The sequence below is a fragment of the Fundulus heteroclitus genome, chromosome 23 (assembly GCF_011125445.2).
Source record: "Fundulus heteroclitus isolate FHET01 chromosome 23, MU-UCD_Fhet_4.1, whole genome shotgun sequence".
In the NCBI taxonomy this organism is placed as follows: domain Eukaryota; kingdom Metazoa; phylum Chordata; class Actinopteri; order Cyprinodontiformes; family Fundulidae; genus Fundulus; species Fundulus heteroclitus.
Window position 1 is genome coordinate 32708349 of NC_046383.1, and position 25087 is coordinate 32733435.

The 25087-nt window shown below is 43.1% G+C and overlaps 1 protein-coding gene across 2 annotated transcripts; it reads left to right on the forward strand.

The window, feature by feature from the left end:
* Nucleotides 1-5846: 5846 nt before the first annotated feature.
* smad5 (SMAD family member 5) lies at nucleotides 5847-23144 on the forward strand. 2 transcript variants are annotated; one of them, XM_036127217.1, is made up of 7 exons: nucleotides 5847-6116; nucleotides 10332-11268; nucleotides 16814-17107; nucleotides 19765-19854; nucleotides 21227-21448; nucleotides 21544-21800; nucleotides 21878-23144. In XM_036127217.1, the coding sequence occupies exons 2-7, from the start codon at nucleotides 10866-10868 to the stop codon at nucleotides 22019-22021; spliced, it is 1410 nt and encodes a 469-aa protein (XP_035983110.1). In that variant the 5' UTR covers nucleotides 5847-6116; nucleotides 10332-10865; the 3' UTR covers nucleotides 22022-23144. The 2 variants fall into 2 exon arrangements, with proteins under 2 accessions (XP_035983110.1, XP_035983109.1); XM_036127216.1 differs by lacking the exon at nucleotides 5847-6116 and adding an exon at nucleotides 6477-6634.
* The last annotated feature ends 1943 nt before the right edge of the window (nucleotides 23145-25087 follow it).

The following is a 25087-nucleotide window of genomic DNA, read 5'->3' on the forward strand; positions in this document are numbered from 1 at the left end:
GACAAGCTAACAGCTTTTGAAGACAATTGTTTAGCAGCGACAAATACACATAGATGTAAAATTCCTCCACAGCCAGAAAGTTTGGCTTTAACGTCGAACCAAGCGCATGACAAAATCCTCAGAGTTCATCGCTGTGGATGATCGTCTCCTATGAGGACAAAAACGTGCGACCACTTCACATCCATAAACTGGCTAATGCTGGGGGGGGGAGGGGGTTATGCATGTTATCCTTCCTTTCAGGCTGGCTGCAGCGTAACAATATGCTTCTCCCTCGTAAGGCTATGCAAAAGTGACGTAATCCATGTCAAGACAAAACCAATACTTTAAGATTTTTATCGATGATGGCAGTCGCGGGGGTGATGAATAGCCAGATAGGTTAATGGTTGAAGCTCTGTCAAAATTATTATTATTATTTGTTTTTTCTTTCTAAAAAACCATAGAAGTCAGGTTCTATGTGGCTTTTTCTTGAGGATCTCATTCGGTTAAACTGGTCTTGCTGCAATCTTAAAGTCATTCATGTGGGGTTTTTTTCTGCTTCCAGGGGATGGAGGTGTTTTATCTCAGTCTAAACCTTGAACGTCTCCGCCGTTTGAGGGTATTTACTTTAAAGTGGTCACACCTACAAATATGAATTTATCAGATTCTTCTTCCAGAGCAACCCGTCTGCGAAACAGTGTGATTTCAGCACTGTGTTAAATCCTGGCATCGACAGGCAGACCCGCACGCTCACATGCTTCTGTCCTGTTTTCTGGTCACAGGGGGCTTGACTTTGTCCCGGAAATCAGTGGACAACAGGCAGGACACACAAAGCAGAACCTTAAAAAGGGTCTCACAGCTATATAAAATAAAGTCAACAATTTCCATTTTCTTTTTCAGGTTTTGTCTCCACCGTACGTAACCTCTGTGTACGAGCGAGGGAGCATAAGCTCAGCATGCTAGCCGGCTACAGTCTGACATGGTGTATGTTTAGCTCCGCTAAATACGGTGGCCTCAAGCCGGAACCATCAAGAATAAAATTCTGCGTTAATCTTGAAATGCTTTATTTTTGTAGCTGTTGTTCAGCAGGATCTTTAGTTTCGGGCTAGTTTTAGGTAAGTGACTTAAAGGCGCGGGGCTGAAAAATGATGGCAATCGTATCTAAAATCCAAAAGGTATGGCAAATCGTTAAGCATTTAATGCCAAAGTGAATTGGAAACGTGTGGGACGTATGATTTCTGTCGGGGTTTTTTCGGGAGCTGAATCGTTATTTTAGTGTAATAAGCACCCAGTCAAGTTACTCTGTTAATGAAAAACTTTCAACAATCAGATTCTGGTGACTGGTGTGGCTTAAACCGTCGTAAACAAGGTGGTTAGCAAACATGAATCTGATCCTGTCGGTTCCTGTGGCGTCACGCGTCATCTGAGTTTTACACGCCCATCCCTTCCTTCGCTGTAAGCACATCTGGCTGCCGCTGGATGTGGATTTTAGCGCAGCTTCAAATGAGCTCTTGGAGAACATTGGCTGGTGGTGGGCGGGGGGGAAATGATTTGGGGAATGTTCTGGAGAGACATGGGTTAGTTTCTTAAGTTTTTTTGTGTTTTTTTGTTTTTGTTTTCATCAGTGTGATTTCTGACAGCATTCGACATTATGGTTTGTTGTGATTGTCGTCTGACATTTGTTTAATCCTTGTAAATTCTGTAAAATACATATAATTATAATACATTCCTTGTCACGATGATCTTGAAGAAGGAAATAAAACGCATACTTTTAAATGCTGGTTTCCGGCATCGTGTGATGAGCACAGCCCTCGGTCCAGAGCGGTGGGGAACGGTGATGTGTTAAATGATGTTGTGTAGAGGAGACATCGTCAGCTCAGCTGAAATGATGTGAAACATGGACTCATTCCATTTTTTTAAAACATTACTCTACCTTTGTGTGGCGTGAAAGCTCATCTTTACGAGTCCAGTTTCAGTTGCCAGACAGCCTCATGCAGTATTCGTCCACACAGTATTTTTTTGGGACGTCTTGCCAAACGAACCCAAATCATCAGCCTTCCGCCGCCGTGCTTTGAAGCTGACAGGAGGAGTTGGTGCTGAAGTTCTGCGTTCTGGTTTATCCCTGTGACGCCGTCCTCTTCAGTCTCATCTGCGCAGCGGACGTTGTATCAGGATCACTTATTGCTCCTTTTAAATACTTCTAAGGTACAAATTTTCTCTGTCCTCCATGAATATTGAGTTGGCGCACGGATCACTAATCAAGCAGCTAACGGTTCTCTGGTTTCGCCCGCGCCGATGGAAGAGAAGAATTCAACTCGAAGACGACAACCTAACCGTCACAAGCGTGTATCGCCTAAAAATTGCAGACGGATGCTGTTAAAGACTTAAAATCATAAGCGTATTGATGAGCTTTAAATGCGTGACGCAGCTCGCATGGTACACTTGTCACAGCGATCTAATGGACAGGGGGGGATGAGCGCGCGTGTGACATTGAGAATCTGTGTGTAAACGTCTGTGCAGAAAACTGCAGCTCACTTTGATTGGAGCGTCTCCTCACTGGAAGCGGCTCCCAGGCGTCCCCACATGGAACAGAATGGGCTGAAATATACAAAGAGGTACAATGGCATGAAAAAAGTTTTCACATCCCACATTGCAACCATCAACTACCAGGAGTTTGGAGGCCAATACAAGGTAGTGCCTTATTGTGAATGCGAACAGCAATGACATAAGGGTTGTTAGTGTTTTTTTTTTGTCAAATAATCTGAATGTGTGGCATGCATGTGCGTTCAAGCTCCTTTACTCCTATCTAGTGCAACACATTACTTTCAGGAAGCAGGAAACGGAGTCCAGCTGTGTATGATGTCAGCTCAGTATAAATCCATCTGTTCATAAAGGGCCTCAGAGGTTAGCTGGTGAGCGAGCGGCTTCGAGAAGACCGAGGAACACAGCAGACAAGTGAGAGAATACATTTGCTGTGAGGGTTGGGTCAGAATCGGCCTGGACAACTAGAGCGTTTATCAGAGAACCAGCCGAGAGCCTCACGGGAACTCTGGGGGAGCTGCAGAGATCCGTAGGTTGCCAAATCTTTCAAAATTTGAAAGATTTCGTCTTTTCCGAGTTACAAGAAAATCATTGCTAAGATATATGAGAGGTCACGTTTGCTGTTTTCCACAAACCTTATAGGGAAATATATGTGGAAAAAGTTATTCTAGTCAGATGAGAGCAAAATTTAACCTTTTGGCATCCATTTAAAAACGGTCACCCTAAACAGACCACTCCCACAGGGAATGATGGTGTTGGTGGCAGCAGCATCATGCTGTGGGATCGCCTTTCTTAGACCAGGATGGGGAATGTGGTCAGAGTTGATGGGCAGGATGGATGGCCCAAACACAGGACAATGCTACAGTGAAACCAGAATGCGGCTGCAAAGACTGGGGCAGAGATTCGCCTTCTGGTAGCACAAACACCCTAAACATACAGCCAGAGCAACACAGGCTTATAAATTGGGTTGGATCAAAGTTTAGACCTAAATTAAATGGAAGATCGGTGGCAAAAAAAGGTAATATGATGTGAATAGCAGACTTGCACCATTAATTTGCCCTTCCTCCTCCTCCTTCTTGGTGCTCTACCTGCCACATAAAATTCAAAGATAAATACACTAAAACTAGCGTGACAACTTGAAAAAGATCAATTGGTGTGACTGCTTTAACACGATAATGTACACTTGTATAAGTTATCCACATATCTGAATGCGCTTTGACTTTAAATCATTTATTTTAGGTATAACTGAGTTTGTGCACGACGCTCAGTTCTTTCCAAGCACGCAGCACCATTTGAAATTGAAATGCTTTGTCTTAGCTCCCATCGCTGGAACGCCGTTCTTTTGAAAGGCCTTGTCTGCCCTCATTGGACATGTGATTAATCAGAAACAGCGAAAGCAGCTTCTCATCCTTTCTTTGAGCAAACTGCCCACTAGACGGCCATTATTCAAACGGCTTAACTAATGAAAGAAAAGAATAGAGGGCCAACGAGGCATTGCAGACTCCCGAGAAGGAACATCTTCTGAGGGAGACAATACCTCCCTCTAGTTTAAGTGGTTGTCTTTACCATTGAGCAGGCTTTATCCAAGATCAAGTCTTTCCCAGCAAAGATTTATTCAAAGCTCTCAGCTCTGAACAGAATTCCTGCAGAGAACCACGACTTGGTATTAAAGGACATCTTTTTTTGATGCAAAATTGCAAACAGACGTTTCACAATTCTGTGTGAATGTTTTGTCTTAAAATCTCAGTGCGGGGTGGAAAAAGTGACACTTCATCAGAAAGTGCAGCCACTTTAACTCGTATAAGATAAATATGAAAGTGTAAATGAGTCTGATCTGTACTGGAGAGTGTTGCATATTTCCAAACTTGTTTCTTTCATAAGAGAGTTGGTACTGTAAGTGGTTGGGCTGTCTGTTAGAGGTTTGGATACTTTTATCTTTTTTTACAGAACTAGACATGTATGTGTGTCCTTAAAATCTGTTTTAATAATTTTACTAACAGTTATCCTGTGCTGTATATCTGTATGTACAAATTAACTGTCAACAATGAGAATTTTAATCTTGAAGACGATCAGTCTTAAAGGGGAAAACTGGCTGAGACGAGAGCAAAGACTGTACATTGTCCTCTAAAGAACAAACAAAGACTTTGATTTTGGCTCCGCTTTGCTCTCAATATAAAGCTGCTTTAAAGAGAAATATATACATTTGGTGGAAGAATTTTTTTAATTTACATTATTTATAGATAGATAGATAGATAGATAGATAGATAGATAGATAGATAGATAGATAGATGGATAGAAAACTGCTGGCTAGGCTCTCTCCAGACCAGCAGAGGTCTCCCAGGTGTGTTTAATAAATTAAATTTATTAAAACAAGAGTCTTGTAATGTTTAATTTCAAAAGAATTAAAACTTCTATAGAGCATACTAATGTAAATTTTAGATCAAATAATTGTTAAGTCATAATTTAGGGAAGCTAACATTTGATCATTTCTTCTACTTGTGTGCAGGAATATCCTTTCATCCACATTCTACCTACAAATAAATTTCAATAAATCAATAAATATACTTGACCCCTCTTCCCCTACTATTTAGTCGACCCACCCGACACAGGGGTCTGCACCAAACGGGTAAGCTGGAGAAATAAACCTGCCTTCACAATGTTTTTACTGCTACTTATTTAGGAATCAAGAATCTTTATTGTTACCATGGTGACATTTATTTTGAGACAGATACCAGCTTAGGATGTACACGGATAACAGAACACACAGAGACACACAGACGTAGTAGTATTTAAAGTTTTTTCAAATAATAAACATTAAAGCATGCAAAAAATAGTCTTAGGCTCGAATAAGATTAGTATCCGGGTCCAAGAAGTCTGGTATCAGTCAGTTCCTTTGTGAACGATGTGAATTACTTTGGTGTTACATGAATGAATCCCTCAGCGCTCCTTCAGTGATGCACTCATGCCTGCAGTAATTTTATTTATTTTTAACTTAGGAAGTAGCCTAATGTGAAGTAACCCATTTTGAGGCGGGGGAAACACATTCTGTATTCTGGACATTGTTTTGTAGGCTTCAAGTTGATAATGAAACCAGATATTTAGGATAAAAATACTACATTTAGCTTTGATGAATAGTGGGGGAGGTATAAATTGGAATTGGGGCCCCGAAATCAAATTCTGCTTATGGCCACATACAATCTTTGATCGGCTCGGATTATGAATATTTCAACAGGTTTCAAATGAAACTTTAGGGAATAGAAAAGCCATTAGATCCACAGAAATTGTTCACAGGGTGGACGGCCGCCCCCTAGCGGCCGGTCCACGCCACGCTATATTCGGAATCCCGAGGCTGAATGGAGAGTCCGCATTCCTAGCAGTACGCGCTCCGTGAGAAGAGTTTCGTCTGCGAGAACGGCGGCGAATCCGGAGATGCTAGTTGGATTAATTAAAATTAAACGGATTAGCGACGCGGGAATTGTTGAATTGTCGAACATCTGACAACAAAGGGCGACAATACAACAAACCACAGAGCTCCAGACTGAGCGGAGCCAGCAGCAACTTGTGCGAGAGAGACGTCCCACAGCCTCAGCACGACCACCGTAAGACTTCACGCGCAACACGGAAACGCACAAAAACAAACACCACAGCCGCATTGTTGTTGCTTTCTTGCATAGTAGTTTGTTCGTAGCGTTTGGAACTGTTTTATCGCTAATTTCCTTGTAAATGTAGCTGGAGGGAAAACGTTTAAGTTGAGGCACTCTGAATCACGGCTCGGGTAAATCATTTGAAATATACCTCTGGACGTCATATAATTAGCAAGATAAAAAAAAATGTTGCTGTAGTTAATGTAAGTGGGTCGTGTTTTTAGGCAAACGTGAATAATTCTCCAGTAGCGATAAGGTAAATTGGGAACTAGTTTTTTTAGGGGTGGCGGAGTGATACGCGTTCCGTCTCTCCAGCCCTACTTGCCTCCTGGATTTGGAGGACACGGCGTGAGGAGGAGTCGGAGGGAAGAGTCAGCAGAAGCGAAGCGTAATTTACAAGCAGAAAAGTTGCGACTGCGGAATATATATTCAGAAGAAAGACCCCAGTTATGGGCGGTGAGCTCCGCGTGAAGGTAAGTCATTAAATCACTCTTTTGCCTCTGAGTTACGTGGCTGAAAGTAAAGCTTCATCGGTGCGGCGTCCGTCGGCTCGCTCCCACTGTGGATGGCTAGGCTAGCAGCTAGCACAGGTTAGCCTTGCGTCACTTACAAGTTTAAAAAGTTTCTAGAAAGACGGGAAAAGGGAAAGGCAAGAAGCAGGAGGCGAATAACCGGGGTTTTTATTCTTAGTGGTTGTTTCAGACAACACGTGACTCTTGGACATCATTCTTTAGGTAGATGTGGTTTAGTTTGTGGGAAGCGGCTGACATTAAGTTTACGCTGAACTCCCGTCCCGTTGATGAAAGCTAGGCTAGTTTAGCGCACACTCCCCGGGGGATCCTCACCGTAACGCTCTGGGCAGCATTTGCGCATATTTTTTAAAAATTTTTATTTTTTTTTTTTGGTGCTGTGGTTATGTGGCGTTGCCGCAGCAGGTAAATCCCACCACTTTTTTTTGTGTCACGTTAGACGAGCCTCCCTCAGATCCCGCTGCCTCTCCGTCCCTGGCTGGGAGAGCGGAGGGAGCTCTGACCCGATCAGATCCGTGTTGTCCTTCCTCCCCCCCACACGGTACAAGTGATCAGCTGCTCCCCGCTAAACAGGGAGCGATGGACATGGAAGGTTTTTAAAAGTTTTGTCCGTGCTGGTGATTTAAAATAAATAAAAAATGTCGGTTCTGTGAGGAGCTGGCGGCGCGGCCTTATCTGTCATGAATCTAAAATAATTGTCTCTCTCCTGACTCCGCTGTTTGCCTGGCTTCATCTTTCTCTGATCGGGCTTCGTAGTTGTTCACATGCTGGTGACTGTAGATGAAACGCCTTCTTCTGGCTCATTGCTGATGGTCAGGCCGAGCCTATGAATCATCTGGCGGGGAGGCTGCAGTGAATCAGGAGATGAGTGCTGTTGTGTCCTCCTCCCAGCCATGTGTCTAATAATGTGTCCGCGGAAATATGCCTTTGAGGCTCATTTCATCGCCGGCTTTGATAGATAAAACGAGATAAACCATCACGGTTGAGATGTAAACGTGTTAAAGATCGGAGCTTTTTCTTGCCAACACTGATTTAATTTTTTTTTTAAGTCTGACCTACCAGTTCCACTATTGATAGATTCTGTGTTTTTTCTAAAGGCTTTAAAAGTGATCAAAGTGTCACAGGTTTTTACCACATAGGTAGTAGCTTTAAATCCAGAGTGTTGCATTCAAGGCTGTCCCTAAGCACACCCTTAATCAGAGTTAGCCGTTTTTCTCTTTTGACCGTGGATCGACAGGTAAAGGCCCACATTTATTCTTTTTGTTTGATGTGCCTGAAAACTAACAGCTAAAAATGCACCAATCTGGCTGTTTCTGGCCAACATAGATTTCTGTTTCAACTTCTGACATCAAGATTCAGATTTTTAACTATGCCTGCAAGCCAAATTAGTTAGAACGCACAACTAAATTAGTTAGTTGTGCGTTCACAAACACACGAAAATCCGTCTCTTACCGCTCCTGCTTCAGCCGTTTGTGAACGAACCAAGAATGGTTCGGGCCAATCACGTTATAGTATTGTGGTTTAAGGCGGGACAAACCAGCTGTGACGAAAGCAAGAGGTGCCGAGCCCACAGCTGAACTAACATAAACATGGCAGCGCAGGAAGACGCACGCATAGCTGCTGCTATCACATCTGTTCTGTTAGAATCTACAATTTCATCTTTGAAAGAACAAGAAGTGCCTCGATTACCTTCTTGTGGTTTCTCATGATGTCTGCTGCTTATGTTGTAATTTGATACCATGATTGGCTAAAACCAACCTTGGGTGGGCGGGTTCTAGGTGTCGCTTTGCCCAATCAGCTCAGAGAGTTCAGCTGAAGGTCCCTCCTTTCCCTGGTCTGATGGGCACAGACCCAGATTGATAATATGCAGAACGGAGATTGCTACACATTATCCATCTGGCCAGGTTGGCAGATTTTGACCAGCTTAGGTTTCAGTAAAAATGCAGTCAAGTTTTTTTTTTGTTTTTTGTTTTGTTTTTAAATTGGAAGGCTCATAGTCAATAATATTAACAAAATGATCACTCACTAAGACAGATTTAGTTTTCAGTCCATCAGAAGTTGCATTACAAATGATCATTTATCCAAGCATATGTCTAAGTTTTTACTGACTGACACAAAAGGCATCAAAATACCTGCTGTTGGTTGATGGGTTCTTAGACTGAAAATGGAGAGACAAAGGTAAATGTGGCTTTTTCAAGGCCGAAGACCCTTAAGTGTGTTACACTACAGTCATTCACGCCCAGACGGTGGTGAGCTATGCTACTAGCCACTAGTGCTGGAGGATATAGGGGGGAAAAAAGCATATTGATAAAATAAAAATCATATTGATCGGTAATTATGAACAAATTCTAAACATATTTTAGGTGCATCCCTAGCCATCTTATGCTGTTGCTTCATGACCTATTTTTAGATACAGAACACACAAACACTGAATTCAAACTCAGCCCTTTATTCAACCAACTTTTTACCAAAACTGCAAGTATTTAAAAAAGAAAAAAAGAACGCGTGCTCTCTGAACCCTTTGAAGGGGCGGAGCTTGGTTCCTGTCTGTGTTGTGATTGGCTGGGAGGATATTCTACTGAACTGTTTTTTCTATCATTGATATATATTGTTATTGAATAATCGTCCAGCCCTAGTAGCCACAGCTGCCCTGGGGCGGACCAGCAGAGGCGAGGCTGCCATACATCGGTGCCACCGGACCCCCTGAGCCCCCCCCCAAGCAGGCAAGATGGGTGAAGTGTCTTGCCCAAGGAGACAACGACTGAGATTGTTGGAACGGGGGATCAAACTAGCAACCCATCAGTTGCAGGACGAACCTCCCTGTCTCCTTCACCACTGTCACAAGAGTTGTTCTTGTAACTCAAATGTATTTGACAAAGAAAAGAAACATATTTTTCACAGTTTCTAATCATCCTTCAGTGTAAAAACAGCCAGTCTGATCCACGTCTGCTCAGGCTCTGCAGAACCAGCGGCTGAACCACCAGCGGCCCCCTAAAGGCAAACTAAAATCATAACGTTCACAGGCTGCTGATGTTTCCACTCGTGTCCTCCCTCCTTTTAGTTTCCCTTTGCTTTCATGCAGGCGTAGAACAATGAGGAGTGGGAGTGGGAGCAGTGCTGCCGGACAGCTGTGCTCTGGGAGGGGAGAGACCGGCAGAGATGAGATGGAGGAGGAAACGGCCCTTATGGTCACATCCTTTTAGGCTGACCCCGGTTTCACGAGCCCCTCAGACAGCTGCTCTGCTGCCGGGGGCGACATGTGCTTGACCCCCGTTTGGTCGCTCCGCTCCGCGTCCTGTTGAGTGGAGGCCGACGTATCGATGCATGGTCTGACCGGAGACACCGCGCTCCTCTGCTTTAACAGCGAAGTTAAGGGGGCTGTGCAGTACCCCCAAGGTTTTTGGCAACGCGTGTTTTTGTTTGTTTTTGCTTCCAAACGTGTGTGTGTGGTTCAGATGGCGGGTAGTTTTATCATACCGCCGTATCCCATGAGCCTCAGCAAGTGTTATTTTGTTATTTTCAGTAAAGAGCTGAGTTTTTCTAGATGTTAGAAAAGCTTTCTGCATTGTCTCCACACTTTCCTGAAAACCAGCGTGTTCCTAATCTTGGTGTTTTTGTCTGTTTTCTCCCACGTCTGCAGGAGCGCGGCGGATCTGATCAGTGACGCTAACCTGAGCGGGACGGCGGCCTCCAGAGGAGCTGGCAGTCTTTGAGCCATGTCCTCTTCCCTTTAAAGCGCGTGTCAGACATTCGCCGGTGAGACCCGCTGCTGCGTTCTGATCTCAGCTCGGACCATTCGCTCCCCCCTCCTCTTCCTCCTCTTCCTCCTCTTCCCATCGTCGCTGGTGACCCTTCTCCGGACAGCTTGCTGGAGGGCCCTTCCTGACCAGGAGCAGCTGCGTCCTGCTTGCTGACTCCCGGTCCTCCCTTGCTTCCTGTCCTTGGTCAGACAAGGCTGAAGCCTCCCCTCCGTTCACCCCACCCATCATCTCTGCCTGCCTCCCGCTCTCTGCCACACTTGGACTCACACCCTCCAGCCGCCTGATCTGCCGATCCCACACCCAGACTCTTTTTAGAGCGTTTTTTGCTCTCCGGTGGTCGTCAGCGAACTCCTCGGACAAAGCCGGGCTCACCAAGAACCTCCAGAGGGCCTCTGCTGCTGCCAGCTGGCAGGATGACCTCCATGTCCAGTCTGTTTTCTTTCACCAGCCCCGCCGTCAAGCGGCTGCTGGGCTGGAAGCAAGGGGACGAGGAGGAGAAATGGGCCGAAAAGGCGGTGGATGCGCTGGTGAAGAAGCTGAAGAAGAAGAAGGGCGCCATGGAGGACCTGGAGAAAGCCCTGAGCTGCCCCGGCCAGCCCAGCAAATGTGTCACCATTCCACGGTCGCTGGACGGTCGGCTGCAGGTGTCGCACAGGAAGGGCCTCCCTCACGTCATCTACTGCAGGGTGTGGCGGTGGCCCGACCTGCAGTCCCACCACGAGCTCAAGCCCCTGGAGGTGTGCGAGTACCCGTTTGGCTCCAAACAGAAGGAGGTCTGCATCAACCCGTACCACTACAAGCGAGTGGAGAGCCCCGGTAGGTGCCGCCGGCCCGCCTAGTTTCACCACATCCACTGTGTGAAGGTTCCTCACCAGAGAGGGAGCTTCATGGCTCATTTCTGATCTCTGCTTTTTCTAAAACTCACACCAGTTCTGATTAGGGTTTAAGATTACAGGAATATAAGAACACCATTTTATTTCTAGCTGGCCTAGTATTACTTTATTTACATTTAGAGCAAAGCAGGTGTGTGTGTGTGTGTGAAAGAGCAGATGCTGCAGTCAGATTTATACTGTTCTTCTAAAACAGAAGCAAAAAGTCATGACGTACAACGATCTGGGTTGTTATAGTGCAGCCTTAGCACCTCTAATTTTATTTCTAAAGGACCTGAAATCCATTTCCAAAGGGCTGCTTGAGTTCAGGGCAGCATGTGATTTTAAACGCTGCTGCTGAGAATTGCTATAAAGAAATTAAAACATTTAGCCATAGTTTTCTGACTCTTGAACGTCAGACAACCTCCCCGGCGTTCTGCGTGAGCTTTGGTGTCTCAGCCAGTCAAAATCTACATCAGAGGTGGGTTTAAGGGAACTCTGTCTATTCAGCTGCCCGCATGACTGCCTGACGATTAATAGAACTTGGTTAACACTAATATTATCGTTTTTAATAGCATACGTAGCCTCTGCTGTTCTCTTTACACGTCTTTTCTCAGCTGAAAGCGTCTCTCTCTCTCTCCCCCATGCCGTGTGAATTAATCACAGACACGTCTAAGCAGGTTGTAGAAAAGGAACTTCCTTCATTTTATTTTTTGATTTCCATCTCTCTACTTCCTCTGAATTTATTTTAACACTTCTATGATGCTGAAAACGGTTGACTTAAAATCGCCTCGACCTGCTTGTCCGTCTGTGATCTGGTTGTTTTGTTTTTCCTCTTTGTGATCAGAGAAATAGTCCAGACACACAACGCTGGGTTTAAGGGCACCCAGATTCACCTCAGAAAGGAAGTCACAGACCCACAGTGACCAAGCCGCAGTGTGGCGAGTAGCGGATTGATGCAACGCTGAGGCAGGACCAGCAGCTCGGTGCAAGGAGAGCAGAACCTCTGGGTGGTCCTCAGTGTCCGTCTGAGCCGATAAATATGCTGACCAGCAGCTTCATAGCACGATGAGGGCGGTGCAGAACATTTTAACAGACTAAATGCTTTTGGGCAGCCAAACGAGGACGGCGGAGCAAATATAGAGCAAATGCTCGACAACGTTGGTGTTATCAGGTTGTAGTCCAGAGCCCAGCTGAGTTTGGTCTGAAAGATCCCGCTGCACTCGGCCCAGCGATTGATTTTAATCTGAATCTCTGCTGTGGCCACAACATTTAGCTCCATTTTTTTACCATTAAAATACCAGTGTGCACAATATGACCCACCCTATTTTTTTATTATGCTAATGTTTAACTGGTTGGATCAAAGTCATAAATTTCCCCCTGGCTCTTTAACAACGGCTTAAAAGACTCAAAGTTACACATATATAATCCAGGTTCCCTTTAACCCACCGTTTATTTAGCCATCATAGGAGACCTAGGCTGCCTTTTCAATCTAAGCCTCTGGTTTGATTTTTCTTATCTATCTTTTTTTTCTTAAATTGGATAGTAAAAACTATTTGATGGGGCCAGTTTGTTGTATATTGACAAAAAAAATTGCATAATAATCTTTAATATATAGCACCTTTTCTATATGTCCATGTTTGGGTCTCAAAGTTCAAGTTTTTCTGAAGTATTACCACAAAAAACTGCTTGGGTTGCTCTAAATATTAGCCTAAATGATGTGTATCACAAAATGATTCTGTAGACATGTCACATATTTATCTGTGCATTTCAGGGTATAATACCTCTGCAGCATTTACTGACACATTGTTGCATGTTTTACTGATCACTGCTGATTACCACCATGACTGTAGCTAAATGTATAAACCTAAGAGGCTACTTTCCCACTTCTGTCAACATTCGCCCTCAAGATTTATTTATTTGTCCCAGAGCGGGACAGCATCAGTCTGGAAAGTCTGAAATAAGGGTTGTTGTTTTTCAATCACTGCTGTAGGGAACCATCAATCTATTTAGACAATTAGAATTTACAGTTTTTTGAAGATTAGATTTTTAGAAAATCTGGACTTTTGTTTTCCCAATGCACTGATTGGGCTAAAGTGAAGAGGATAGCATCCAACGCTGAATATATGTTTAGGAACATATATTGTAAAGATTAAGCCCTTTACTATAAAATGAGGCAACTTAATTTACTCACGTACTTAACTTTAAAAAAACAAGTTCCACAAGTGAAGCCTGCTCTCAGCTCATTGTGTAAAACCACTAGCAGCAAACTTTTAGTTATATTTTCATTGTTTACAACGGCAGGGCAGTCATCTTGTTCTAAAGCCTGTTTCACAGCTTACACTTTGAATTCAGGTCGACTCCCAGACGAAATGCTTCACATTAAAGCAAGTTTTTAAAATTTATTTTTGTGAAACGGGGGTTAAACAATCTATTTAATCACATTTGGTTCAATAAAATCAGAGGTTTTATTTTTGAGCCATTTCACCCAGCCCTACTTTGTCCCTTCAAAATACACCGTTTAATAACGTTGATTAACGTTTAGTTTAGTCTGAGCTGCTGGAGGTGAATTGACAGTTTAAAATTATCTTTTATTTTAGAGCTGCAGAAAGCTCCGTGATTCAGACCGTTTTTTTTTTTTTTGTTTTTTTTGCTTTGATTTGGGCTTTTTACACACCTGGGCTCTTGTGGAAATATTTTTTCCTGAGCGTTTCTTAAAGCTGCTGGCAAGGAAATGGCGTCTGAAAGATGGTTGGCTTTGCTGGTGGTAGAAGGAAAAAGTTTCTGCTGCCGATTTTTACAAAACGCTAAATGATAAATACAAAGGATTTCTATGGGTAGATGTTGTTTTTGGGTTTTTCTTTGGCTAGCCTCACGTTTAGGTGCTGCAGCTTATGGACTTGATTTGAATAGACAGGAAAAACGATACCTCTGCAATTATGACTAGAACTGTAAAAAAAGAAATGATAGTTCCTGAAGATATTTTTGATCAGTATAAACAGTATATTTCTAAACTATTGCACTGCCTTAATTTATCCTTTTGTTACATTTCTAATTGAGAAATAAGGATTTAGTTTGATTTACTTTCTGAGGTGTGCCGATCCTTTCTAGGTTGGAGAACCGAAGAGCTGGTAAACAAATCCACAAAGGTCAGCAGGCTGGGATCATGCAGGCCTGTCCAACCCGCCTCTTCCATTTCACAGAAAATCAATATCACTAGCTCTAGGCGTCTTATTAGATTATATGCCTCAGGCACTCCAGAATGGGTGTGGCATCGGAGAGCGGCTTTCTAATTGTGTAAACCACTCAGGCTGAACTCCCAGCAAACCTCGCTGCTGCTCTCCTAATGTCATTCACACAGCCCATAAATATAGTAACCAATGACCCTGACAGGACAGGCTTTCCGACACTGGGCTCGTTTGAGATTGCCAGCTCTTTATTGACTGGTTCAAGGATGTGGATCACATGTCGGTCAGGAGAGACTGCACATTAACGGTATTTCAACAAAAGCTTTCTGCAGAGTTTCCTCTGGGGTGGGAGGTGGAGAGAGCAGATGAGACAAAACGTGTTTGTTTCTAATCGTGGTTTGAGCTTCAATTAAGGAGCTGCTCCGTTTTAATGTCGAGGTCAGTATAGGCGTCCTGAATATTTGACTGAAATCCGACTAGCGTGTTTTAGGGTTGTCGATACAATGGATACCTCGATGTGTCCGACGACAAAAGGGGAGAAAAAAAATATTTATTGAAAGATACTTCCTGTTCACATTTGCCCAAATCGTTGCAGTTCTTCTGACCGCAGCGCTGCAAAAACAGAGAAAGTCAGCCACTGCCCTCCCTGCAGCCGCTCAACGATCTGCTTCACACTAAACATAGGTGACCCTCTTTATAGACAAGATAAACGGACGCGTTGTTTGGAGGAACTTTCCCTATGCTGCATGCTAGCTGCAAGCTAACGCCACATGCTGGCGCTAGGACGTTGGTCTTTGAGAGCAAAGGTCAGTAAAGCTCCGGTGTCTGCAGTGGTGAAGTAGCGAACCTCCCAGACCACATAAGCTAGCGCTAGGTATTAGCTTCATGGTCGCCGGCAGCCCCAATGACTTGGTTCTGTCAGTTTGAGCTCCCCCGTCGAGATGTGCTTCCAAGGCACGCGACTAAACCACGCAGCGACCAGTTCTACTGCGGTAGGAATCTATGCAGAGAAAGTTAATCAGCTAGGAGCTCAGTTTATTAGTAGTTAAGCAACAAAACCATCACACACACACCTACTTATTGGTTACATTGTAATACATTTTTTGCCCTTAACCAGAAATAAATCTGTCTTCAAGAAATGTAGCCAGCTTGTCAAAAAGGGTGTCAGGTTTCTCTACGTATATTCTAAGTGTCTGTGGAGTCAGATATTTTTGTACCGTGACGACCCTCTTGGATCTGTTGTCTCTTCCAATTGAGCCGTAAATCAAACTTTGATTAAAAAGTCCTATGTTACGCGAGTGAATGGGTATCGGTGTGGTGTAGCTTTCTACCTGCTGTGAGCTCAGAGTATGGAGATGAGTTTTGTGGCCAAACTTGGGTTATTGCAAAGCTTTATACTTGTGATACCGATTTTTAGCTTATTTTGATTAGAGTTCTAATAACCAAGTTTTTCCTGCCTTCCTAGAGTAGGCAGTGGTTATTTCTATTTAGGACCAGGGGAGATGTCACACTGTGTGGGAAAGTAGTGTAAAACTGCTTTTACTGTTGCTGTAAAAATAATATTGTGATAATTGCCAGCAGTGTTACTAAAACAGCAGTCTAGAAAATGCAGATTGTCACCTTGGTTCAGATTTCCAAAAGCTTCCAGTCGGTGAGCGACAGCATATCTGCGTCTGTCTGTCGCTGCCTGAGCGCGCAGCACACATGCTCCTCACTTAGATAGGCTCCTTTAAGGCAGCCTTCTAACGTGGACGCATTCTCCCTCTGGCTTCATTTTAACATCACATCCTGGAAATGGCTCACTTTGCTGCATCTTCACGGTCGCCGGTAAATGCTGATGCAGATCCAGTTCAGCTTCTCTGTCTTGGCAGCTCACAGTTTTTGCCATTTGTGTGAAATGAAGCCTATTTGAGTTGCGGTTGTTGAACCTTTTGTGTGCTATGAATAAATTGTCACTTTCTGCAACAAGATATCTAGTTGCTATTTAAAAAAAAAACCCACACACACACACACAAATCTGGACTGCTTGCTGTCGAGCTTTGCATTTTTCTAACCTATGCTCACGTTTTGTTAGTCATTGAACTTGCATCGAAGTTCAGGTGCATCTCAAAATGTGACTTTCTAAGCGAAGGCCAGTCTTTGCTCTGTAGTGGGAGCATAAAGGGAGGAAAGTCTGAAGGGGTCTTAAAAAGAAAGTGTGCAGATGTTTTCCAGCCAAGTGTTTCAACATTTAGCTTCTAGCATAAGCAGCTACTGATGTTTCCTGTGTTCAGCTAAGTTTCCTCTCTGCTTTCTACCCTCCAGTGCTCCCACCTGTCCTGGTACCGAGGCACAGCGAATTCAACCCGCAGCACAGCTTGCTGGTGCAGTTCCGCAACCTCACCCACAACGAGCCGCACATGCCCCTGAACGCCACCTTCCCAGACTCCTTCCCGCTACCGCACAGCGGCGGCGGCGGCAACAGCAACGGAGGAGGAGGCGGCGGCGGCTCTTTTCCCATCTCTCCCAATTCTCCTTATCCTCCTTCTCCAGCCAGCAGCGGGACCTATCCAAACTCTCCTGCCAGCTCGGGGCCCTCCAGTCCATTCCAGCTCCCAGGTACACCGGGCACACTCCTCTACCTGACCCTGGGAAATATGCCACGCTGTTGTTTTGCTCAGCCGTCCCTGTTGTGTTACGCAACCAGCAAGGCTTAACGAACGCACGTCTCCGACGAGTTCAAAGTGTTTTATATGGTTGTGTGGAGCCAGGATCTGTAAACTGCTTTTGGTGTGTATCGTTATTAACGAGGGTTGTCAAAATATTTAATATTCCGATTATAATTTCTTGTTAAATGGAGGAATTCTTTAAAAATACAAATTGGTCTCAAGCTTTATACAAACAGCAGTTTTCATTTCCCCAAATTAGCTCCCAGCTTCCCTGTGTAGCGCCGCAGACACTCTTCCTGCAGTAGATCACCTGCTAACATGGGAGGAGCTTTACCCGTGAGCCAGACCTTTGGGAATCAATCCTTCAGCTACAGAGCTTGTAAAGGGTCTCACCACACAGGCCACCAGTGTTTCCATCAACTTTTTTATGCGCATTTTGAAGTATCCAATTAGAAGGGGTTGAATATCAAAATTAGAATCAAATCACCAAACGTCGCAAAACATTTTTGCGCTCACTTGAGGTGGTTTTTGACTTTTTCGAAAAAGGACTGGACGATATATAGGGGGAAAAAAGCATATAGATGAAATGGAAAAAATATTGATCGATAATTATTGACAAATATATTTGAAGTGCAGCCCTGCCCATTTTATGCTGTTGCTTAGCAACTTATTTTTAGATACAGAACACAAACACTGAATTCAAACTCAGCCATTTATTCAACCAACTTTTTACCAAAACTGCAAGTATTTAAAAAAGAAAAAGAACGCGTGCTCTTTGAAGGGGGCGGAGCGTTCTTGGGTCTGCTTCGTGATTGGTTGGGAGAATGTAATATAAACCTACATGATAGGCCAGAACACAAAAGGAAGGAAAACTGTTATTCTATTGAACTTTTTATTGACCTTTTTTTTTTTTCTATACGTCGATCGATCAATATACATTATTACTGAATTATCGTCCAGCCCTAGTAAATGCGCTAAAGAGGAGACGGAGAGACAGTTTTCGTATCAGCTTCATCGCTGTGAACGTTTAGCTCGAGTGACTGATTGGCTGTTTCTGCTGCCTCCATCTTCCTGGATGTTCCCATAATGCCGGAAGCAACGACAGGTACATGTGGACCGACAGCTGTGGAGGAAACAAATCAGCACATTCATTAAAGCCTCACTCCATTACTGATCTGTGGTCCGTGCTAGTTAGCAACCTCTACTTCCTGTTTATTACAGCATAGCGTCAACCTACGATGGCATTACGCTTTGTCTCTCCTGGTTAATTCACTGCAAACCAGCAGATGGATTTTCTATTTAGTCTGTGCAAATTCTCCATTATCCGGGTCATCGCAACAGCAAACAGGCTGAAATCAGAGGCAACCAGACTTTCCCTCAGTACTTTTTGCAACATTTTAAAAGTTTGCTCAAAATTCGAATAAGAATTGGATGGAAACACCGGCGCCGGGTACGGTACGTGGTTCGAGGTTCTCAGGGGAAAATATTAAGACTTCTAAGTGTTGGCTGCTGTTTTACTAAATGTGTCTTTAAGGTTTTTATTAACCAAATGGTCGCTATATTGCATACTACATAATTGCATTTGACCCTAATTAATAGTGAGATTGTCAGACTGTAATTAACATTTCTTTTCTCATAACTCGGTGAATTCAAACTTAGTGTTTTATGGTTTTTGAGCACCCGGTGTTTTTTTTTTTTTTTTTTTTTTCTTGGCGCTGGAAATGAGTTTGAACATCTTCTATCAGGACAACCCTGTTGGTAACGATACATTTCCTTGAGCAACCTGAGCTGTAATTGGATTTTAACGTCATGCTTTCAGATTGTTTTAAAGCTATTAATTTTAAACTTAAACCCTGGTAGTCTGAAGCTTTCTGCAGCTGCTCGGATCAGATCGGTCTGAACAGTTTCATCCAAATCAAAGCGGCTCCCTTAATGAGGACAAAGGAAACGCCAGCTAAGCACTGTCCTCCAGAGCCAGGGCGTCTTTCTGCAGCACAAAGCACCAACTATGTCCAGCAGGAAGCCTTTGTCCTTTGTTTGCGAGAACAGACGATGGACATGCTACCTGCTGAAGCATTGCGTCGTTTAGTCATCGGGATATTTAAAGTACGCTGCATTGTGTTGTGCTTGTGTTCCAGTCTGTGTGTGGCTGCTGCAGGGGCTGCTGCCGTCTGTGCCAGCTCAGGGCAAAGACCAGATCTGCTGACACGTCCCATAGCTGCAGAAAGCCCAGGAGAATTGACTTGATTTTAGGAGAGACACTTTTTATTTTATTTTTTTGGTGTGGCAGAGATTCAACAAACGTGTCTACAAAAGGTTGTTAATAGTTTAAATGATGCTGTGAGCCTCGTTAGTTTTGATGCCTCTCCTGCCTGCTTCAGCTCGCTGCATCTCTGTCGGGAAAGGGCTTTAGCATGTGGTTTGGAAGTGAGGCGTACGTGGAATCTGACACCATTTCCGGGGTACAGATCCTGTGATGATTGTCTAGGGATGTGTGTGTGTGTGTGTGTGTGTGTGTGTGTGTGTGTGTGTGTGTGTGTGTGAGACCATTTGCCGCCAGCAGCAACAACTGGTCTCATCCATTGCTAACTGCTCTTCATGTCTCAGCTGACACCCCGCCCCCGGCCTACATGCCCCCCGAGGAGCAGCTGGGCCAGGACAGCCAGTCCATGGAAACGAGCAGCAGCATACCCAGAGGTAAGAAGTGCGCCGGATATGAGTAACGGCACCATCGTGCCATTAAAAACAATAAAAAAATAAAACGCATAAAATTACATAAAACCCAGAAAGTCAGACAGTGTCAAAAGCTGTAGTCATGTAACATTGAAATGTTAGAAATGTCATATCACCTTCACTGAATAAAGTTAGATGGCAGTGTATATTGATATTGTCCACCCCTAGTTTTTTTTATTTTGTAATTTTGATGATTATGGCTACAGAAACCTCAAAATTCAGCTGAGGTGTATGGTTCATAATCATTGAACCATCATCATTCACTAATAAAGTGCAAAATTCACCTGAAAATTGGACTGGGGATTACTGAGCAACAGTCCAGTTCTTGTTCCTCTGCTGATGGATTGATGGTTCAGGACTCATGGATCAGGAGTGGCTTAGCCCAAGAACCACATCAGCTGTAGGCCGTGTCCTGGACCTGTGACTCTAGATCCAATCTACACCTCATGGGCTCATGAGTTTGCTTTGCTTCACAATCCTTTTGATCCTCTAACATGTTGCTTTGTACTTTTCTTTTTCTGCCACACTTTTCCTTCCACTCAACTTTCCGTCAATAACCTTACATGCATCAACCTAAGCAACCAACTTCTTAACAAAGATGGCCACTGCTTTTCTGGATTTAAATCTTTTCTGTTGCTCTGATTAACATTGCATTGACTATATATATATATATATATATATATATATATATATATATATATATATATATATATATATATATATATATATATATATATATATATATATATATATATATATATATATATTATTATTTTTTTATTAACTTTGACAAGTTTTAAATGTAGATTCTGATTATTATGCCTATCTGCCTTTTTTTACCCGTATTGCTTATTTGCTTATTAGTTCTCCATCAGTGTTTGGGGGAATGAGCTAGAACTCCCTTTTCTTTTATTGTTCACCATTTAAAGTCCAGTTTTGGATTTATTTTTCAACAGGAATCAGTGTTTGTATTGTAAGAAATGACAAAGATGTTTTTGTTTTTTTTAAGGGTTCAGGGTCATTTTACCTCTTTGCCAATTTCTACCCTCCGACTTCCTTCTCCTACTTGAAGAAAACCTATTCCATAGCTCGGAACTTGACCATTGCAGTTTATTTCTCTTAGTAGTTAGGCACTTTGATAATGATGGCAGTAAATAATCCCAAAATACCACAAATACCCAAATCTGGCATAAATGTAATTCTGCCATAAATATTTTTTTTTTATTTTAATGCATACCAAAAAAATTAAAAACAAAACTGGACTTTTCTCGAAAGTTTTGCTTCCTTTCATATGAAAGCTTTCGCCATTCAAAGTTTTAATGCCCTCTTTTTGCAGATGTGCAGCCAGTGGAGTATGAGGAGCCGAGCCACTGGTGCTCTATCGTCTACTATGAACTTAACAATCGCGTCGGCGAGGCCTACCAAGCCTCGTCCACCAGCGTGCTTGTGGACGGCTTCACCGATCCGTCCAACAACAAGAACCGCTTCTGCCTCGGACTGCTGTCCAACGTCAACCGCAATTCCACGATCGAGAACACCCGCAGGCACATCGGCAAAGGTACGGCCACGCGGCGCAACGCAGAGGGAAGAGGGTGTCCCACGTTCCACATTTTCTGCCGCCGGCGACTAACTTTCTTGGTGTGTTTTACCCAGGAGTGCACCTGTACTACGTCGGGGGAGAGGTGTACGCGGAGTGCCTGAGCGACACCAGCATCTTTGTCCAGAGTCGTAACTGTAACTACCACCACGGCTTCCATCCCACCACCGTGTGCAAGATCCCCAGTGGCTGCAGCCTGAAGATTTTTAACAACCAAGAATTTGCTCAGCTTCTGGCCCAGTCGGTGAATCACGGCTTCGAGGCCGTGTATGAGCTGACAAAGATGTGTACTATTAGGATGAGCTTTGTCAAGGTGGGCATGCATTCATGCAGCCAGTGGCAGCAAAGGAAGCAGTGATGGCTCATTCTTGATTTTTTTTCATTTCTCAGGGCTGGGGAGCAGAGTATCACCGACAGGATGTCACCAGCACCCCCTGCTGGATCGAAGTGCACTTGCACGGGCCCCTCCAGTGGCTGGACAAAGTGCTGACACAGATGGGTTCTCCTCTCAATCCCATCTCCTCTGTGTCCTAATAAGACTTCTGGGAGATTAGAAGACTTTTTGCCTTTTTGTTATCGTTTATCTTTTTTTTTTTTTTACATTTTTTATGCCCCTGCCCCCACATTGATTTGTAATTTAAAGCTGTCTTAATGGCTGAACTGTTTACACTTATCTTGGGAAGGGATATAAAACTCTGGCAGGAAATGTATCAACAGTGTCAGCCAGAATCCAATTCATTTATATATATAAATATATTAAAAAAAACAACTAATGTTGGAAATGCAGGAAGATACCTGGAGAAAGAGCGGGAAGAGGAAGGCCAAGTTACATTAACGACACGGACACACTACTGCTCGACAATGCTGCAATACGGATTAATTTAGGCCTGACGCTGTCAAAGGTTAATTACACAATGGCTACATTGTTTTTGTTTTTGAAAAATTATTTTATTTCTTTAATTGTAGTTTATAATTAAGCAGAACTGTTCCACTACTCTGCTTTGTTTGCCTGAGAACTAGAGATTTCCGCAACACTTTTCTTACGTTGTCGTCTGTCAGTTTATTTCAGATACAGACATGTTTACCGTTAGGCTCTGATATAACAAATGCTTTTTTTTTTTATAGTCTCTACTGCTAGAAATGAACACTGAGCTACTGCTTTTAAGAAAGTTCTGTATGCCAATGTGATAGTTTTTTATTTTTATTATTTTTGTTTTCTTTTGATATGGGAGATCACTGAACAAGTTTAACATGCCATAAGCTAACCACATTGTTAATGTTACATCTGTTGCCATAGATAGGTGTTGTGAAACCACAGATTGAGCACCACCATTATTGAGGCTTGTTTGTACGCTCAAGTTTAAGTAAGAGTGGCTGTAATTTCCAGACTCACTGTATTAACAATATTGTGCACTCGTACATTTTGTGGAGGCATATTAAATTTTGGCTTGGGTACCAAGGCATTATGTTAATTCACTTCATTAGCTCAATGAAATAAAAAAAAAAAACGGTATTTGTTTTTAGCTGATCTGTTTCTGTACTCCACTCAAGTTGAATTTTCTAATGTATGAATCATCGACACAATGCTTCTCCCAATGCACCTACCAATAATTTCCTTTTTTTTTTATTAAACATGGATGTTTTTATACCACATCAACACTTTGTTTCGAAAGTCTACTTCTGATCGTATGACGGAGGCCTAAAAACTAAAAGGCAACCAATGTGGCCTTCAGTAAAATACAGCTTGCTCAAAGCAGAAAACTTTGGTTTGCTGTGATCCAGCCTACAAATATAGCTTCCATATTGAGCAATAAAGAAATGGCATTGCTGTTCAATTGACCAGACATTTGTACAGATAAAATCATAAGTAACAGGAAAGATTAAAGCTTATTTAAACTCAGGAATGGGGAAGTGTGGAAATTTAAATGTTCAATCCTGAAAGTTGTAGGGAATAAACTGACGAGTAGAAAAGGATCATCATGGGTAAAACCGACTTTAAACAAAAAAAAAAAAAGAAATTTACAGTACTTCACATACATTGAATTTAAAGTAAATAAAGTTCAGTTGGTGACGGAGCTAAAAGTGCAGCAAACAAAAGGTAAAATGCCTAAAGAAGACCATCAGTTCTAGCCAAGGTCGGATCCAGCTTGATTTAGCTCTTGACCCTTTGGTAACAGTCCGAGTTGAACATTAGAAACATCAAATGACTAATATAATTAACGTTTGAAGTCTTTTTGTCAGGAGGATTTTGCAATCAATTATCTTTCCATTAAAGGGAAAGTCATGCTTCAGCGGCTGGATTTTAGCTCACGTTTTGCCCATTACTGTCATATTTTAGAAAATACATTGAAGTTGAAAACCAGAGTTATTTTTGTTAGATTATAATCCACAGTTTGTTCAATATCTTTAGCAGTTTCATTCAGTTGTATGGGGCTATTTTCTAAAGTTAAGGTGCATGACATCACATGGCCACCTGTTGCTTTGATGGAGCTTTAATATTCACATGAGGGCAACCTTAGACTTACAGTCATGGTCTTTGGATGAAAAAAGGGATGTGAGGATGTAGTAGTAATCTAGGTGACAATCGTAGAATCTAGGTGACTATACTGAGTTAAGCTGCTGATTTGCCAGCTAAGACATGGTGCCTTGCAAAGTGAAACAGTCAAATGTATTAAATAAAATGATTTTGTTCATATTTTATTATTACAATTTGTATAAAAAGGAAGCAGATGAAATTGTACAGCGTGCAAAAGATACAAAGGATTGTACAACAGTAGTGTGTTATTTGTTTCCCGGCAGCGACCGGGCTTTTGGAGAGAAGCTGTTTTTAAAATTGTTAGTTTTGGATTCACTGTTTCTGAAGCGTCAACCTGATGGAAGTGAGACAAACAGTGCATTGCCTGGGTGGGTGGAATCAGTGGCAACGCGTCTGGCCCTTATCTGGACTCAAGCAGCATAGACCGTGTTCAGATCTTGTAAATTGTATCCCACAATCCCCGGTGCTGACCTCACGGCCCTGCTAAGCCTTTCCTCTCCTGCACTGTGCAGCTCCCATATCAGCTCCCTTGGTCTGGTATTTTGTCACAAAATGCTTTCTATTGTAGCAATGTAAATGTTTTTTAGCAGTTTAGTGGAAAGTCCAGACTGTTTCAGTTTCCTGAGGAAGAGGAGCCGTTGTTGGGCCTTCTTCACCAGGTGGGAGGTGTTCTCAGTCCAGGAGAGGTTGGAGGAGATATGAATGCCCAGGAACCTAATGCTGTCCACACGCTCCACCACCTCCCCCTGTATGTAGAGAGGAGCGTGTGCAGTCCTCCTGGACCACCTGTAGTCTATAATGATCTTGGTCTTGCTAGTGTTCAGGATGAGGTTTTCACCACCTGGGGCCTGTTGGTGAGGAAGTCACTGATCCAGGAGCAGAGAGGTGTGGATAATCCCAGGTTGTGGAGCTTCAGAGGCAGCATGTCTGGTAGCACGGTGTTGAATGCTGAGCTGAAGTCCATGAAGAGCATCCTAACATAGGAGTTGGGATGCTGCAGATGAGTCAGAGCTGAGTGAAGCGCTAAAGAGACAGCGTCCTCTGTAGAGCGAGTCTCCCTGTAG